Source organism: Dermacentor variabilis, chromosome 6 (genome assembly GCF_050947875.1).
Source record: "Dermacentor variabilis isolate Ectoservices chromosome 6, ASM5094787v1, whole genome shotgun sequence".
Classification (NCBI taxonomy): Eukaryota; Metazoa; Arthropoda; class Arachnida; order Ixodida; family Ixodidae; genus Dermacentor; species Dermacentor variabilis.
The window spans coordinates 39,659,069-39,676,842 of NC_134573.1; the positions used below are offsets into that span (position 1 = coordinate 39,659,069).

A 17,774-nucleotide genomic window follows, 5' to 3' on the forward strand; every position below is an offset into this window, starting at 1 on the left:
AGGGATAAGAAAAGAGAGATTGGGTGGGGGAACAAACGCGAGTTAATGACATCTTAGTTGAAATCAAGAAAAGGAATGGGGATGGGTAAGACATGTTGTGAAGACGTATGATAACCGATGATCATTAAGGGTTACGGACTGCATTCCAAGGAAAGGGAAGCGTAGCAGGGGGCGGCCGAAAGTTAGGTGGGCGGATGAGATTAAGAAGTTTGCAGGGACAACATGGCCACAATTAGCACATGACCGGGGTAGTTGGAGAAGTATGGGAGAGGCCTTTTCCTTCAAGTGGGCGTAGCGAGGCTGATGATGATGATTATGATTATTTGAATGCACAATGTAACCGCGCAAACGACAACGGACGAAGGTGTTTAAACATCAACGGTGTTTAAACATCAGAGGTATGCGAACACTGAACGATTACTTCAGCTAGGTATATACAATACCCTAGACGAACTCGTGGAAGCCCATAAAACAGCCCAACGTGAACGACTCTCCCGCACCGCAACTGGCAGGGTTATTCTAAGTAAACTCGGGCTGAATCCCGTTATGAATTCAGCAGGAAGAACAACATTACTTGGTGTGGTCAAAAGCCGTTTGGTTATAAAACCGTTACCCAAGAACATGCCCTCTGGGAGACACGACAAGAGGCGGTCTGCCAGAGCCAAGGCCCTTCAAGAAAGGTACCAAAGCAACCAGCACACCGCTTATGTCGATGCGGCAAAGCAAAATCACCAAACTTACGTAGTGAGCGTCGTGACCGGAGAGAGAAGTATCCTCAACGCCGCGACCATAAAAACAGCGTCCACCGTGGAAGCGGAAGAGAGTGCCATTGCTTTGGCCATCATGAATCCCTCCGTGCAAACTATTATAAGCTACTCCAAAAGGGGCAATAGTCAACTTTTCGAGAGGCGGCATAGGCGTCTGTGCAGCGCGAGTCCTACGGGACTTTAATAATGAAAACACTGTTGAACTCGTATGGGTCCCTGCCCATTCGGGGAATCAAGGGAATGAGGAGGCGCACTGGGTTGCCCGAGGTCTAATCAACCGGGAGGTGTGCCCCTCAGACTCGGATCCCATGGATGAGGCACGGACGACATACCATGAAATAACAAACTATTACAAGCAAAAAAGGCGAATCTACCCGCCCCCAAACGCAAGCCTCATGCAAGCGCAAGCCTCGATCCTGCGTAGAATCCAAACTAAATCGTTCCCCAGCCCACATTGGCTAGCCATAATTACCAACGGGCTAAGGAACCCAATATGTCAAAATTGCACAAATCAAACATTGGCTACCCAAAATCACATTCTTTGGGGGTGCGAGGGCTTACCCCCTCCCAGGTCGCTCCTGCCAGCTCCCTCACAACAGACGTGGGAAGAGCTGCTCAGAACGCCGGATGAAAAAGTACAAAAAGCCCTCGTTGCCTGGGCCGAAAGGGTCGCTCCTCGTGAGGGGCCATTCTAGGACTCGGGCCTGCCAGATCATAACTGAGCAGAGTCTCAATAAAGTTGTTACCACAACCAGACTGCAGGAGCACCGCGCAGGGGTAGAAAGATTGGCGGTGGGTGGAAAACTGGCTGACCATTGTCGCCATTGTCGTAAATGCATGCCTAGGTTCGCGACACGAAAGTCTTGAAGATGTTTTAGTCACAACTGAGCCGAGAAATCTATGAGGCATATTGCATAAAAATGCAATCTGCCAGCCGCGTAAGCACCTCTTCAGTGTCGTTGAGTCAAAGAGTCAAATTATTTACATAGAAATTTGTGCCTCTTACGCCCGCATGCAAGTTTGGAGTGATGGTTGTCCGATGATTATGAAGTGTGATTATGATACATATATAAATGTTGTGACTTTCCTGTAGTGAATCTGAGTTGAAGTTCCGCGCTTGTCCAATGTGTTTCCTTCTTCGTTCGTTGTCGTTTGCGCGGTTACATTATGCATTGAAATTTCTGCGACAGTGGGCCCAGAACGCTATCACATTAATAAACGCCGATATCACAAGAGAGCAGAGTTGCATCAAAAAAAAGACAAACGGGCGGCCGAACAGCCTAATGCTCGCGTGTGCTCACTCACTTGCCTGGGGTGTCGTGGCGCATGGCGCGTGCATCTGACGTGCCATTGGTTTGTCGCTAGCTAAGTCAAGAAAATTAAGTCAGAAAGTAGTGTTGCGTATAGCTGAACTTGTTAGTTTTTGCTGGAAATAGACAAAAACAACTAGAACATTGTCTCTTCACTTCATTTGACACTCTTTTTGCGATTCTCGTGTGATTCTAACGGCTGATGTCAATACTAGCGTGACGTATTTCTCGTTGCCTGTTTTCGCTGAGTGTCCCTTCCTGTTGAATTCCTTGCTCTATGCAGGCACGCTTCACCACAACACACGCATAAGTGCTGGCGCCAGGGAAGCACGTATTTAGCCCTTACGTGAAACTAGGAAAAGCCAGCGAGAAACGACGGACGTGCTTTTATAAAAAAACCACGGTATTCGTCGTAAGATAGTGCTCGAGAGAGATGTCGGACGTACTTTTACCTACTCCTTTCGTTAAGGGCTCCATGTCGAAGAAAATTCGGCGTTAGGGATAACGCGCAGCCGGAAAATTCCGATGCGGGTTATCAGCATGACAGACCATTCTCTACAGGAAAGTAACGAGCGCATTGTTCGCAAGAAAGGAAAACGGCGATTATTGTTGTGTGGCAAATATACACCCCAAAGGGTGAAACTGTTCTTAGATTCTAGGTTCTTATAATTACGACACCTGCGAAATCATTCCGAACCATGCAAACCAAATCACGCGTACCCAAACACGCAGACCCTCCGTGAAGAGCAAACAAATTCCTGAACTCATTAAATTTCTCCGAGTAAAATACGTCTACAAAATCATAAAGTACGACTCACACAGAACTTACATGCGCGATATCGTCAGATTGTAATTTGAATACACGAGAAAACATAATTATGTTACGTGGAAACTCAAAGAACTTTTCCAGCGTTTCTACCATTGATAAAGTGGCCACGGCGTCCGCGATTTGCCTGCGCCGGCGTGCGCAAATCTCGAAGGCCACGGAGGGGCGCGCCCGTTTCCGCGGAACACCTTCAGGTGGTACGCAAGAGGCCGCGTTTCTACCAGAAAGCTCGCCTTCGTGCATAGCGTTCGCCGCCAGCGTTTCCCGGTAAACTTTATGGTTACGTAAGCTGCAGTTGCCTGGAAGCGTGAGAAGCAGTCCGGGATCTTTGAATGCTATCGCGCTCCACTCTTAAAGGTGAAGCTTAAGCATCATCCTAGTTTTTTATTTTACACCAAATTGTTGGTTGTGACGAGGTTTTTCATTATCTTTTCTATGAGTACTCATTTTTGCTATCTCTTGTTTCTGAGGCGCAGTGTAATAAAGTAATAATAATAATAATAACAATAAAGCAAGCATGCTCTGGCTGTTAGATATCGATTCTATGTACGCATGGAGACAATACGCTTGGCTAGTAAGTGCCATTGGCGTAGCGCATCTACGACGAGACGGTGGGACACAGAAATACGCACACAGTGTGTTTCTGTGCCCCTTCGTCTCGTCTTCGATGCGTCACGTCAATGGCATTTCATATGACTCGCCAACAAGTCCAGCGCGCAACCTTATTCGACGCTTGACCAACCGTATACATGTGTGAGCAGTCTGTATACGCCTGCTCCATGCGTGTTGCTAGTAACTACAGTGAAAAGAAGGGAATAGTATTCGCGAATTACGTCAACTATGTGACGATTCAAGAAAAGTGCAGAGAAAAATAAACCAATCTCGCAGTCATCCTCCCCCCCTCCCTAAAAATAACTCACCTGGCCAGAACATATTACGTTGGTGTTTTTCACATACTTAATCCAGCCTGCACGATAAGTCGGCGTATCGAGACAGGGCTCTCCTACGAAACATTAACCAGTGAGCGAATGACAGCGTGCGCTTTAAACGAACGCGTTCGGTATTTATTTATCTGTTTATTTACTAGAGACTCACGAATCTCGTTTGCCCGCAAAAAGTGCCCAGCGATTTTTCCTGCCCATCGCAAGCTTCAGAAATAGACCATTGTAATTGCTTCGATTATATGCGCTACAGACGGCCTTGCGTGAAAGAATTTAGGCAGTTCTTAAAATTGATGCAGTCAATGTAATTCTTGAGGCCATGTACGTATTGCGAAGCCGAACATCAGGGTTATCGCCACCATCACTACAAAATTTTCTATAACTAAAATAACCCCGGCAACACTGTAAGCAAATGCGTTCTATGGAAGTGCGCTTGGTGCGGACAATTTTGTGGGAGGGCGAACCGTCGCCCACGCAGATGCAGCTTGATGCGGGAGAAGTAATTTAAAACGAGGCTGCCCGGCCATGCCTGCAATTCATATCTTTAAGGGGCTAGAAAATTAAAATTAAATTCTGGGATATTGCGTGCCAAAACCACGAGTTTATTTTGAGGCGCTCCGTAGTAGGAACTCCGGATTAATTATGACCGCCTGTGGTTGTTTAGTGTGCTCCGAATGCACGGTGCACAGGCGAACTTGCACTTCGCCCCCATCGAAATTACGGCCGGGATTCGACCCCGCGTCCTCGGGCTTAGTAGCGCTGCACCTCGGCGAAAACACCACCACGGTGGAATATAAGGGGCTAGGCTATAGTCGCAGTTTATTGCATGCATTTATGTTGATGTAAAATATCCGAAACATTCTAAATGTGAAAAAGGCAGCAAAGGAATTTAAGTGCGCTGAGTCATCTTGGCTACCTTCCCTGCGAGTACTGATTAGAAATTGAGCTTACTTGTAATCATCAGCGAAGTGTCAAATTTTGAATATTTTACTAATAAAACTACAGCCATTCGATTGTCCTCCTCTTTCACACAAATGGCATGGCGCCGACCGCTTTGGCCGTCGCGCGCGAACATCCGAGGTCGTCCACTGAATGTATTATTACTAAGAAAAAGTGAAGTAGAAGTAAAGCGTGAAAGAATAAGAACACTGTTCAGTTTGGGCAAATATAGTGACTATATCTCACGGATTTCAAGCCTTGCTTTCTTGCAAAAATAAAAAAGCACATTTCCTAAAGGCTACTTTTCTTTGCATCTCGTGTTTATCAGCCAACTCCGTCACCCCTCTTCACACGCAGGTCAAGAGCTCCGACGTAGTGCGGGCGTACATCAACCGCATACAGGAAGTGCAGCCTCTCCTGAACGCGGTGATCGAAGACGCCTACGAAGACGCCCTGCGCAAGGCCGAGGAGGTCGACAGGCTCGTGGCCTCCGGCAGCCGCACCGTGCAGCAGATGGAGCAGGAAGAGCCGCTCCTGGGAGTGCCCATCACCACCAAGAATTGCGTTGCCGTCAAAGGTATGCTTGTTACGATAAGGTTATTGTGGCCGATACCATCGAACTTGGGGGGGGGGGGGGGCATAGCGCAAGTCAACAGCAGTCTCAATAAAGGTCCTACGTGTTTTGTGTTTTTTTCAATGGCGATAAGTAAAATACAGGGGAAGTCATTCAGGATGTAGATATGGGATATATTTACATTTTTTTTATGCGTAATGCCTCTTTTGGTCAAAGCAGTGTCAAACCTCTCACGGATATTATTTATTTGGCTAAGGTTCAAACTGGGAATTTTAATGCTTCAATACAAACACTTGCAAGAAACGTTTCCAGCGGCCAGTTTGGTCCAATTTTGTCGCGTAAGTGCCGAAACAATGTTGCCTTTAAACATCGCACCAAAGATATATTTAGTGTATTACTCATTTTAAGAAGCACCTGAAAGCATAGTTTGATCCGCAGGATGATATACAGAGATTTCGAGCTAGTCGGTGCACGCGCCTAGATCATGGCTGTTCGGTCGCAATTTGAACATAAAACCGCTCGTGCAGTTGCATGAACGTCGTTCTTGTGCCGTCTAACGGCTTTTGGGATTCTTATACAAACCTTTTAGACGATAATTTTCGGCTGATAATTTGTTCTGACAATAACCAGCGCCAGTTAGCGTTGAACTTCTCATGTTCTGCAGTTTGGTTACCTAATAAATTTAGCTTTAAAAAGCATATTTACAAATATTACCTACGGCGGATCATGACTACATAAACCCAACAGACAATAAAGCCAACGAAAACATCGTGGAAATTAACTGTGGTTGAAATCGGGACGTAGAAACTAATGAAGAAAATGGAAATGAAAGCGGACAAAAAGATAACTTGTCGCCGGTTCTGGGCAGTTAAATGGTTGGGCTACGGAATATCCGCCTACCATGGCTCTGTGTGGCGCTGGCTAACACCCATAGGGCCAGGTCTAGTAAAACAAATACCCAAGTTAGTGGACGAATTGATAGCCGTCGCCGTAGCACAATTGCTAGTGCAACCCACGCGTAATGCAAAGCTTGAGGGTTCGGCTCCTACCGGCTACAAGCAATCTATTCATCCACTTTCATTTCCCTTTTCTTGATCGTTTTCTACGTTTCAATTTCAATCACCGTTATTTTCAGATGCTTTCGTTGGCTTTATTGTCTGTTGACGTTATGTGGTAAGGATTAACACAATCGAGCCCCTCGGTTTCCCTTCTCACCTACAGTGAATGTTGCTTAGCAAATGCTACTTTAGCAATACGCACGCTCGAAATCCAGCGGATTTATTTTGATGTGTAAATAGCTTCATAAATGAATACAGCTGATAACACTAACCGCCTGTCTGCTCTAACGAAATGCTGCGTGGCTACTATTGAACGGAATCAAACAACAAATAAGAGCAGCAATGTGCCTTCTCAATGAATACCTTCAAAGTCGTTTGAGCTTCCGTGTACTACTTATGATTCCAACGGCGATTCATAAATTGTCTACGCAAGATGTCGTTCTAGTAATCTTGCTGTGCGATATGACATAACCTACGAGACAATGTTCGCAGCGGCGGACACTGCGCACGCGTGTGCCTACCCTCAATACTAGCGTAGTCCGGCTCTGTGATACGGCGCGGGCGGATCGTTGTGTACGCGGACACTACCGTAAATTGTCTTAAGATTGTATAGCTGTACCTGCCGGAATCTTAAACAGCTTCTCATCTTGTGTGAATATTGGATGTAATGAGTTCTTATCGAGTTTGTCGACCTGCTCCGGGTTTAAGAATAATAAGGCGCGTCTGATCAGTTTGTCTCAAACCAAGTATGCCGTGCATTGCCATGGGTGGGCTTGCAGTGCGCTTTTTGTCTCACATATTCACTCATATTCCACTTCTACTTAACGTAAGAAAATTTTATTATTAGAAAATGTTCACTCATGCATATTAGACAGTGTATTCCAAATAATCACTTAGGCAAATAAAGATTTCACAGACAAAAGGTAGAGGCTGGCTACAGTTTGTGTCTGTATAGCATGCTACATGGGTACGCGAGAGGGATATATAACACATTACACACGCGAAAGCAAAATAGAATTGAAGTGCCTTTTACTGACAGCTGTTGCCTCTTTAGAGCTGTAAGCATGTGGTGTAGTGATGGTGAGGTCGTCATCAGGCACAATGCCCATGCCAAATGGTAAAAAAAAAAGGCCAGATAGAACCGTTAGCAATGGGTCACCGCTGGAGCTAGTGATGCACAGGTTCGCTCAGGATGCTTTTCTGGCAACGATTGGGAGCTTCACCGCCTACGAGCTTTGTGCCATAGTACAATCATGAAGCAAAGGGTTCCTAACAAGTTACGCAATACGTATACTCTGCATCAATACGAAATGGGATGTATACTTAATTTGTGTAGGCAGTGATTGTTGCAAGCTTGTGTGACAATGTATTTTACTGCCATTTTCTGTGTGGTTCTCGGGCTGAACAATCCTGCACACGGGCCTCTTTTTCTTGACAAACAAGCTCGAGAAGTGACACGTTGTAACGTATCTGTGCTTTGTTTTTCGTATGGACGCACCGTTTTCATATGTTTGCCGTCGCATGTGGGAACATGGTTCACAGGAAATAGACAGCCGCATGTTAAAGGCCAACCTATGTTGAATGAGCGAAACGATTCACGACGACAGCATGTACGCCTGCCTACTGCCAACTATCTGCGGTTTACATTTGCAGGCATGCGGTACGACGTCGGCTCTGCTTTCAGCAAGGGACGCCGAGCTAACCAGGATGCAGTCGTAGTTTCCAGACTTCGTGCTGCAGGAGCAATTCTGGTGGCGATGACCAACGTTCCGGAGCAGCTGCTCTGGTGCGAATGCGAGAACACGCTTGACGGAGCCACTCGTAACCCGTACGATACACGTCGCGTGCCCGGAGGAAGCAGCGGTGAGCATGACTTTTACTGCGCCCCAACTACCTTGATGAGGGGACGGAACTGCGCTATGAGATGTTTGTATGTACTTAGGCGATCTCGCATGCCTACCGTGCAGGCATTAATAATGAGGATATCTTATCAGCCTTGCAATGTTCAGGATTGTTTATTACAGCGAAGCTATATACGGCTAGGGTTCCGTGCAATTGTGTTCTCCCTGAACAAAAGCTATCATCATCAACGGCTTATAATCCCGCAAGCATTCGTGCTCCCGTCAGCAAGCAAAAAATGCAATGGCTCATAGCCCCGTAAGGCAGAGGCAACAAGCACTCAGCAAAATGAAGTAAATAGTGCCTAAATTATTTCTAATCACGCATAGAACATATATAACAGCATGTCGAAAACCGTCATCGCCAATGGCTCATACCCCGGTAAGCAAGCAAAAATGCAATGATTCATAGTCCCGTAAGGTTCATGGCTACTCACTTTGCGTGCCTTAGCTGCGGTGACACTACCCCTGTTGTCGCTGTCAATGCTTTCAATGTAGTAAGTGATTTTGCTACATGTGATGTGGATATGTCGGTACCGAAATGGCGGCGGTTTACGCGTTCCGTGTTGCAGATGTATCCCTTGCGATGCTACACCGATCCGGCCCAACCGACCACCCAGGCATCTATTTGTCATTATAAAAGAATTTGATTGCAGTTTCGAGCGAGATAACGACCACCGACAAAGACATTAAATGAGTGTGCGTACCTTTCGTCAGGATGACCATCCCTCAAGACAATAAATGAGTGCCTACCTTTGTTCAAAATTATGTCACCTCCGTGTCGTGTGCTAAACAGCTACGATGGTCAACTACCTTCACAGAAGGGAATGGCTCACGATATTTTATTTTATTGCCGGGGCAGCTATATGGACACTCATGCCGAATTTCCGGCGTCATCGTCGCCGTCGGTGTCACCATGATGTTCCGTAGTAAGCCGAAGTGTAATAACATTGCAGCCGCATGCCGTATGCCGTATGTGCGGGTGAAAGCTTGCAAGAATGAGCCCAGAAGGGTGGTGCTTGATGCGGCGATGTCTCAATGGAGAAAGGCGGGGAGGGTGCGCGCCGCCTTCACACGTGCGTAGAAGTAGAAGCGGGAAGATGTGCGCGCGCTAGGAGGCGGGAGGGGACATGTTAGTGCGCACACTGAACAAAACGGATACAAAAGTATAGGATGGGCAACTTATAGTTAATCGCTTCCAAAAAGTGGTCCAGTTGCTAAAAAACGCGTGTCTCTTGACGAAGATTTCGCGGCATCAATGGTTCACGGGGAAAAAGTGCTTTTGAAAGAGTTCATAGGAGCGAAAGAAAAAAAAGTATCAAGTTCACGGAAATTCCTTGTCGTAGAAGACCCATTAGGCGTAATATATTTTGTGCGAGACAGACGACAAGACCCGCTGCCTAAACATTATTGATTCAACAGCGCGGTGTGGGAACGAGGTGTATCTTATCAAAGGCATTGTTAAGGATGGGGAAAAATCAAAGACACAGCAGCAAATAAACTGTACTTCTTTCTTTTGTGCTGTATAAATTTTTTTAATATCACACTGCTTGTGAGGACAGCAAACAGCAGCTGCTTATTCAAGAATGAGGTCAATGAATGACTTATTCAACAGTAGCTTAGTATCCTGAAAATGTGATTTTAGTATGCGACGGAGATATCTGATTTTTCTAGTGCTTTGATAATAACAGCAATATGGGCTGAACAGGGAAAATTATTCGTGACGATCACGCCAAAACAAGAGGTTCTAGCGATGGAGCAATGAAATTGGGGCCAAAGACAAATTGAGGAGAGCTTCTAGTGAACGACAATAAAGCAGTTTTGCAAAACTTAATGCTGATCTTCCATTTCATAGGCTCTGTACGAAATGAGGCAGCTGAGTGACGCAGACGTTGATGGCCTTGATGTGGCTTGATTACATAAGTTGCGCATTCATGGGTATGTAAACGGATATGGTATTAATTGTTACAGGGAAAATGTTTATAGTATATCAAAAAGAGCAAAGTTTTAGAGTGTAAAAGATATTGACAAGACTACTGAACGTGGCGTGAAAAACAAATAAGAGTGCTAAGGCCTGAGATTCTAAGCCTGCTCAAGTGTTTTCTGAGAATAATATAACGTTACCTTCGGTGAAAATTATTAGCAAGATTATTAAGCCCGCCTCACATCGATTTTCACACACATTCAGCGAAGCGCCATATATCTATTGCAACTGAAATAAGTGTCTCATCGCCGCCTCTTTATGCTTAAAATAGTACATTAGGCATTTACAGAGAAAATACGATAAAAGCAGTTCATTTAGATACATCCATGTTATGATGCTGCATTTGAACAGCTTGAATAAGTAATATCATATGTTTGAAGTTGTTTGCAGTACTTCTTACTTTTCCAGTGCGCATATTTTTGTATGTTGAGTGTAGGATCAGTTATTGATTAGAATTGCCTACAAGCGTTAAAGAAACATGGGTTTACAGGCAAATTAAAATTTGCCTTAACTTTAACCTTAAATTTCTGGTTAAACAGATAACTTCTTAGGTTGCAAGAACAACAATGCACATCAACTTTATACTTAAGGCGATCCACCCGTGTTTCACGGGGATTTTGCTTCTTTAGCGAATCTCATGCTGCTCAAAGAAATAAAACAGCGTATATTTTGATGGGTGACTCTACCTAATAACAGTGAACGAATTGTAACGAAATTCATTCAGTCGCAGCGAGCCATAAAACAAGTGATGAAGAGCAGCACTTATGATTTTGTGGTTATCCAATCTGCTGGGATGCGTTCTCTTGCTGAACGAGTAAGTAAGCCTATCTGTGTGCATCTCTGAACACACCTGTAGCAACAGGCAGCACCCCCTACGCGCAGTACGGAAAAAATCGTCTCAGTGACAGGGCTGATAAGGAGACGGTAACCGCGAACGTCGCATTCCACTGAGATAAAATAAACGGTCCTTTCAGGTTCACTTCCAATCAAGTTCTTTCCATCCAGAACAGACGTAACTCCCACATCGGTAGGTAATACAAGCTGGCGACGAGCATCATCCTGTTTTGAGGAGCCCACACGGCACCAGAAGAAGCCAAGAAACTGAAATCAGCGAACGCAGATCAATAACATAGCCACGCAACATGGAAGTCATGCTACTCGCCTTCCCGCCGTGCGACTCTTACTCAGGTCCCACGTCGCTCGCGCGTTGCTGGACTAAATGACAAAGCCGTTTTGAAAACTTTCTACTAGCAACAAACTTGCAGAATACCACCCTCAAACACGCTATGTTGTTACAATACGCAGGGGATGCGGTGTACGACATTTTTCTGACGCTTCCGGATCGCAGAACGGACTATGACTCCGCAGTCGACAAGTTGAACATACATCTCGTGCCAAAAAAGAACGCGGCCTACGAAAGCCATGTTTTCTGTCAAGCAAAGCAAAAATCCATCACGCCAGTTGCGACATGCGAGTTTGGAAAATAACAAGACATGGGGGTATCGCAGATTATGTAAGGCACCAATGCAGCTAAACTGCACCGCAGTGCAGTACAAGAGAGCGATGTCACGAGCAATGTCATCGAAATAGGCCGCAGCCTCGAGGTGGCAGAAATTCAAGCCGCCAGCATGGAAGGCTGTGAGCGTGTCGAACTTTTGCAGAAACTCGCAAAGAAGTATTAGCGTGACAACGCGCGTTCGAGCAGCCAGTCAGAATACAAGCTATTGAGCCACCATTCCAAGAACAAGTAATCTGAGAAGTGGAGCTGCTGTAGAGGAGCTAGGGCTCACAAAGGAGAGGAAATGAGCTGCCCAGCGTGGGTGGTCGCCACAAGTGTTAAAGGAGGAACCTCTTCGCCCAGTTCTGCAGAAAAAGGACAAATTGCGCACTCCAGTGGCGACACGGGCACCCCGCAAGCACACAGCAGGGCACCACAGTAAAAGATTACGCATTTCTTTATTTGCAAAGTTATAGTCAAGAGTCACAGGCAACAATTTCACTCGACGACACACCACTTGAGCATTGTGTAGACTCTGACGCAGATGTCAACGTTATCGAAGAAATACCATGGCTAAAGCATTCTACAGACTATGCAGCTAGAGCACACAACCACAGAGCAAGTAGCATATGGAGTCACCCAAGAAATCGCAGTTATTGGAAAGTTCTCTCCAACGTTCTCTGCTGAAGGCATGGTCATCGAAGCAACAGTATACATCGTAAAAAGGGCACACCGATCGCGTCTGAGCTAGAAAACAGCATTAGACCTATAGCTAATCACGATAATTGAGCTGGTTACGAAACAGAGTAGAGTCGATGCAAATAAAAGGTTTCCATAACTGTTTAGTAAGGTTGGTCAGCGTACGAACCTTAAAGTCAAGCCCAATATCTCACAAGACGTCCAAAAACAGGACTGTCGCATTCCTTGCCAATTGTGAAATTCGATGTATGCTTAGCTAACACACCTGGAGAAGCTAAAATCATAGAGAAAATAACCGAACCGACACCTTTGGTGGCACCGATCGTCGTTGCTCCCAAACATCATGATTCCAACGCAGTCAGAGTGTGTGCTGACATGCAAGAAGCCAACCTGGCTATTGCTAGAGAAAGACATGACATGTCTGACATGGCATGTCTGCCGAAACTTTCCCCACCGAAGTTTTGGCAGGGTGCACTAGGAAGCAGTCACTTACAAATTTTGCAAAAATGTTAGAAATACCAGACTTGCCTACCTTAAATGGCAAAAATACTACCACCGAAGCCACGAAATGCCAAGATTTTATTAAATATAAAGGTTGCTTCATTATCACGACGCACCGAGCTTACCTAAAAAAATATCTGTAGAAACGCTTGAAAAATGAATAATAAAATTCGCATCATATTTGCATCACAGAAAAATGGAAACGTGCATAATGGTTATTTGTGAAATGTCCATGTAATGGCGGCCAACGTTTCACTTCCCACATTAGTGGTGGTGCTGCCGCCGGTAGGTCAGAATGGTCTAGCGGGTCCAATAAGGAAGACTCTGAAGCATTGCTCGACGACTATATATTGGTATCCTGTTGAGATCAGTTCAATCTTAAATGTGACTCACACGGGAAGTTGTGAAAGTATTGGCGTCAATACAACAATCGTAAACAAGCTTTCGAAATCGACCATGTTACAATAAAATTGTAAACGCTGGCTGGTTTGAAATACAGGCACAAATCAACATACGAAAGAAAAACACGATTGCACCACACCAGATTCGACAGAAAATAATCAACACTTTATTCATTATGCCTTTGTCTGGTCAACATGCGGATAACAAAGAAATTACTTTTGATGAATCAGGATTGTATGGTTCATAAAGTGCGGGGTAAAAATATTAACACGGGAACAGATGTTCCCCAAGGACAAGGCAAGAAAATTATCCTTGGCCAAAAGAGCTGTTATTGCATGAATAGTGTTTCAAGCTATTATACGTCGCGTGTACATAATTTGTCTTGTATTTGTTCTGTTTTGTCAATACGAGTTTTAATCAAACAGTCAGAGATTATAGAAGCATAGAAGTAGTAAGACAAATTTCTTTAGTCTTCTACCCCAACAACTGGTCTTGACAATTTTATAGCTCTTGAAAGAAAGAACAGTTTTCGCGTTTGGTTGGCTGTCAGATCGACAATGTGCTTTGACCAATGAAGGGTCCTATTCATCCAATATCCTAAATATATGAAGTGAGTTGTTTTATCAAGAAACAGATTATTTGGAGCAAACCTAAATTTTAAAGGTTTTCTTTTCGGAGTTATAGTCATAAAACATTTTTGAAATCGATTTCCACTTGCCGGAATTAACATCATTGAATAATCTTCTAGAAGTCCTGGTTCAGCTTTTCTCGTTAGACGCACTTTTTAACTCCGAGTGACAACACAATCATCAGTGTACAATTTAATATTAACTGAAGTATCTTTACTTTGTCATTAATAAATATAAGATAAAAACTGCCCAAGCACGGATTCCCGTGGGTCGCCAGAATCTAATGAAAGTCGTTCTGAAGAGTGCCCTTTGTAAACAGCATATTGTTGCCAGTTTCTTAGGTAGGCTGACAATCACATTATCGACTGCGTGTTTTGGGGGACTTAATTTACTGTATAAAGTAACATTCTGCGGGAAACAATGTCAAATTCTTTCTTGAAATTCATAAAAAAATGAATTTACCATTATATTTTGCTACTGCGAATTGATTAAAATCACGAACGGTTTCATTTAGCTTAGTCGATGAGAAAATTTTTATAAGCCTGTGTTGACATCACACTAATATATTTACTTGACGGATGATGACAGCTTTGATTCTGTGCTTACTTTCAAATTGTAAGATTGAAAATAGAGCATAATTCAAAGGAACGCAAATAACCTATCTAACCTAGAGCACTAAAAGACACTTAGTCTACATTGTCCCTGTATTTTTCTAGTTCTCGACATTCGTGAAAGAACTAAATTCTTCACCGCATGGTTTTGACAGGGTGAGCACAATTACTCGAGCTTTATATAGTTCCGATACTTAGCTTACGCCCTTGATCTACCTAAAAGCCACCATGAAGTTAATTGGTTTGAAAGTCGTGAGAAACGAAAGCGACTTGTTGTGATTCACGTAAACGAGTTTAACCGCTCCGAGATGCAGGCCTTTTCATACCGTTGACCTAAATATAAAGTCTATTGCAATTGATTTCAGTGACTCATTTTGCTAGGCTTGCGAATGTACTCTAATCTAATGCATTAATGGTGCCTCAGAACAGGCAGAGAAGAAGACGACGAACCTGCTGCTAGCCTGTATGAGTAGCTCCGCCTACATTTATCGTTATTTTCGTTATTTTCTGGTAATATAACTGGTCAGAACGGTTCCAGACGTCTGTCGACTCGAAAAGGTACCTTCCGTATCGGATACCGACGGGTACTGCGCCACCTGCCGCCTCACAAGGTGCTAGAAGGAACCAAGCTGGCACCGACGAGCACCCCGTCATGACCTCCCAAGGGCTGACACCGGGTCAGAAACGCCAGCTGGTTTGTACAGGCCAGCTTGACTGCAAGCGACAAGACACTGGTGAATCTGAAGACGAGTCAACTATCATCGAGGACGACAACGTGGCGAACCCTTCAGACCTAGACATGGACGAGGGTGGTTTCTGAATTGTGCGCCATCGTAAAGACAGGGCGGAGGGCATTCCAGTGTTAATCACTGCAACATCCGAAAGAGATGATTTAAGGCAAGTGAACCCTATTGTCCTGTATTCTGAGCTTGAAAGGATTCTCCGTGGAGGACCAGTGAAGAGCCACTTCACAGCACAGGGAGCATTGCTCTTAGATGTAGAGACAGAAGGACAAGCCAACGTCCTTCTAGAGAACAAGAATATCGGCGGCATAGTCACATCTGCCCGTGTCCCACACAGTTATATGAAAAACACGTGCATTGTTAGAGGAGTCCCTAAATGGTACTCGGATGAAGAGCTGCTCACCTACCTGAGACCTCAGGGAGTATTGCATGCAAGAAGAATCATCCGTCGGGTCCAAACCTCGTCATCTGAATGGGAGTCAAGGCGCACTAACTCGGTGGTTCTCACATTTGCTCCAAATTCTGAACGCCCGGAGAAGATCAACCTTGCTTTCACCAGACACAAGCTTGTCGGCTACGTGGAGACACCACCACTCTGTTTTAAGTGTCAGCACTTCGGACATATCGCTAAGTACTGTCGTGGGGAACAGAGGTGCAAGCGCTGTGGGGGACTTCATGACTTTAAGACGTGTACAAGTAAAGACAACTTTCTGTGTGCTAATTGCGGCGGTGACCATCCTGCTAGCTACGATCGATGTCCTGCGCGGACAGCTGCTCAGCGAAGAAATAAGTTGTTTGTTCTGGGCCCAAAGAGTGCTAGCACACCATCGAACACGAAGAAAACGTCCAAAGCGCCACAACTAACTGGTTTGGAAACAGAGTACGCATTTCATTTTCCGCGTCTCACACCGATAAGCGAAGTTATTGAGCCAACGCAAACGGTCACAGCGGCTGAGAGACCTGTTCGAAAAGAGTCCGAAAACCGCACCTATGCGGCCGCAGTAAACCGACCTCAAGTACCACTTGGCAACAGTCAGCAGGAAAACTGCCAGCATGTGATACGCGCTTTGTTCACGGCACTACGTTCCCACGTCGCGAAGATGCCTGCTAGTTCAACGAAGGATATGCTGGAAGCAGTGCTGGCTCTTGAGTCAGTAATACTCTGCTCTACTTCTACATACACTCAGTAGCATAATGGCAATGTCTCGCCCACTTGGTCCATTCCGTCGTCCAAAAGTGCCCTTAATAATGCAATGGAACTGCGCCGGTATTCTACAGCGGCTTTCTGAACTTAGCCTTTGCCTTCGAGACATACCTATACCAATTCTAGTCTTCTCGGAGGCCGGTCTCCCAAATGTAAGGACGGTCCCAGGGTACATCAGACATGGAAATCCGAGTATACCATCATTTGCAAATGGAAGTGCGATGACATATATCAGGCGAGAAATACCTCACGTCACCTTACCAGTGCAAGACCTTTGTTCTACCTTCTTGGACGTCGCCGCTGTGCAAGTGTACCTAGGAAAATGAAAACTCAGTGTGGTGTCGGTGTATATAAGTCCGCGCAGGAAGGTCTCCATGGAGGCGTTCATAAAGGACCTTTGCATTCGTTTCCCCTCTCCTATAATAATCTGTGGCGACTTTAACGCACATCATTCGCTTTGGGGAGATAAGATTGCAGATTCCCGAGGCAAGGAACTTGTCACAGCCGCGGATGCTCCTGACTTATGTATCGCGAACGATGGCAAACCGACTTTCTTCAGACCACCAGATTCATGGAGTGCCATAGACCTCGTGATTCATTCTACAGACCTTGTCGTATCGTCAGCAACGGCCCCAGACAGGATGGGCAGTGACCACTTTCCGATCTTCACCAACATCACCGGATTTCACACTGCTGGGCGACAATTCTGTGCTGTGACACGCTGGGACACATACAGAGAAGCGTTGGACGAAACCCCTGGTGAGCTGTTCGCAAATATGCTGCGGAGCAAAAGAGTGGCTACCTCAATGTTGAAACTGCCAGATCATTTCCCTACTCCTGATTTGAAACTAAAGAACCTCTGCGCAGCGCGTAGGAGAGTGGAGCGAAAACTAATGAGAAAAACGGGAAATCCATCTGCGAAAACTGAATACAACAGGATAAACGCTGTCATCCGTCTTCACACAAAAAGGTTAAGACGAGTTCAATGGGCTGCTTTCTGTGAGAGTTTATCGGCGTTTACTCCCATGACAAGGATATGGGGAGTAATGAATAGCCTAACCGGAAAGATTCGCCTACACAGGCCATTCAAGCCCTTGCTTTAAAGCAAGGAAAAGATTTGCAAACCCTTGCAGAAGATTTTGCAGACGTATACACATCTGGCAGATCAGCAGGTGTATCGAACCCTCTGT

General features: G+C 45.2%; 1 protein-coding gene and 1 pseudogene across 1 annotated transcript in view; both read left to right on the top strand.

The window, feature by feature from the left end:
- Positions 1-17,774, top strand: part of LOC142584741 (fatty-acid amide hydrolase 2-A-like) — a 108,093-nt gene that overhangs the window by 56,611 nt on the left and 33,708 nt on the right. The window contains exons 2-3 of the mRNA XM_075694969.1: positions 5,141-5,360; positions 8,069-8,278. Coding sequence (XP_075551084.1) covers positions 5,141-5,360; positions 8,069-8,278 — 430 coding nt within the window. The remainder of the gene's footprint in view (positions 1-5,140; positions 5,361-8,068; positions 8,279-17,774) is intronic.
- On the top strand, positions 11,440-11,979 carry LOC142584497 (uncharacterized; annotated as a pseudogene).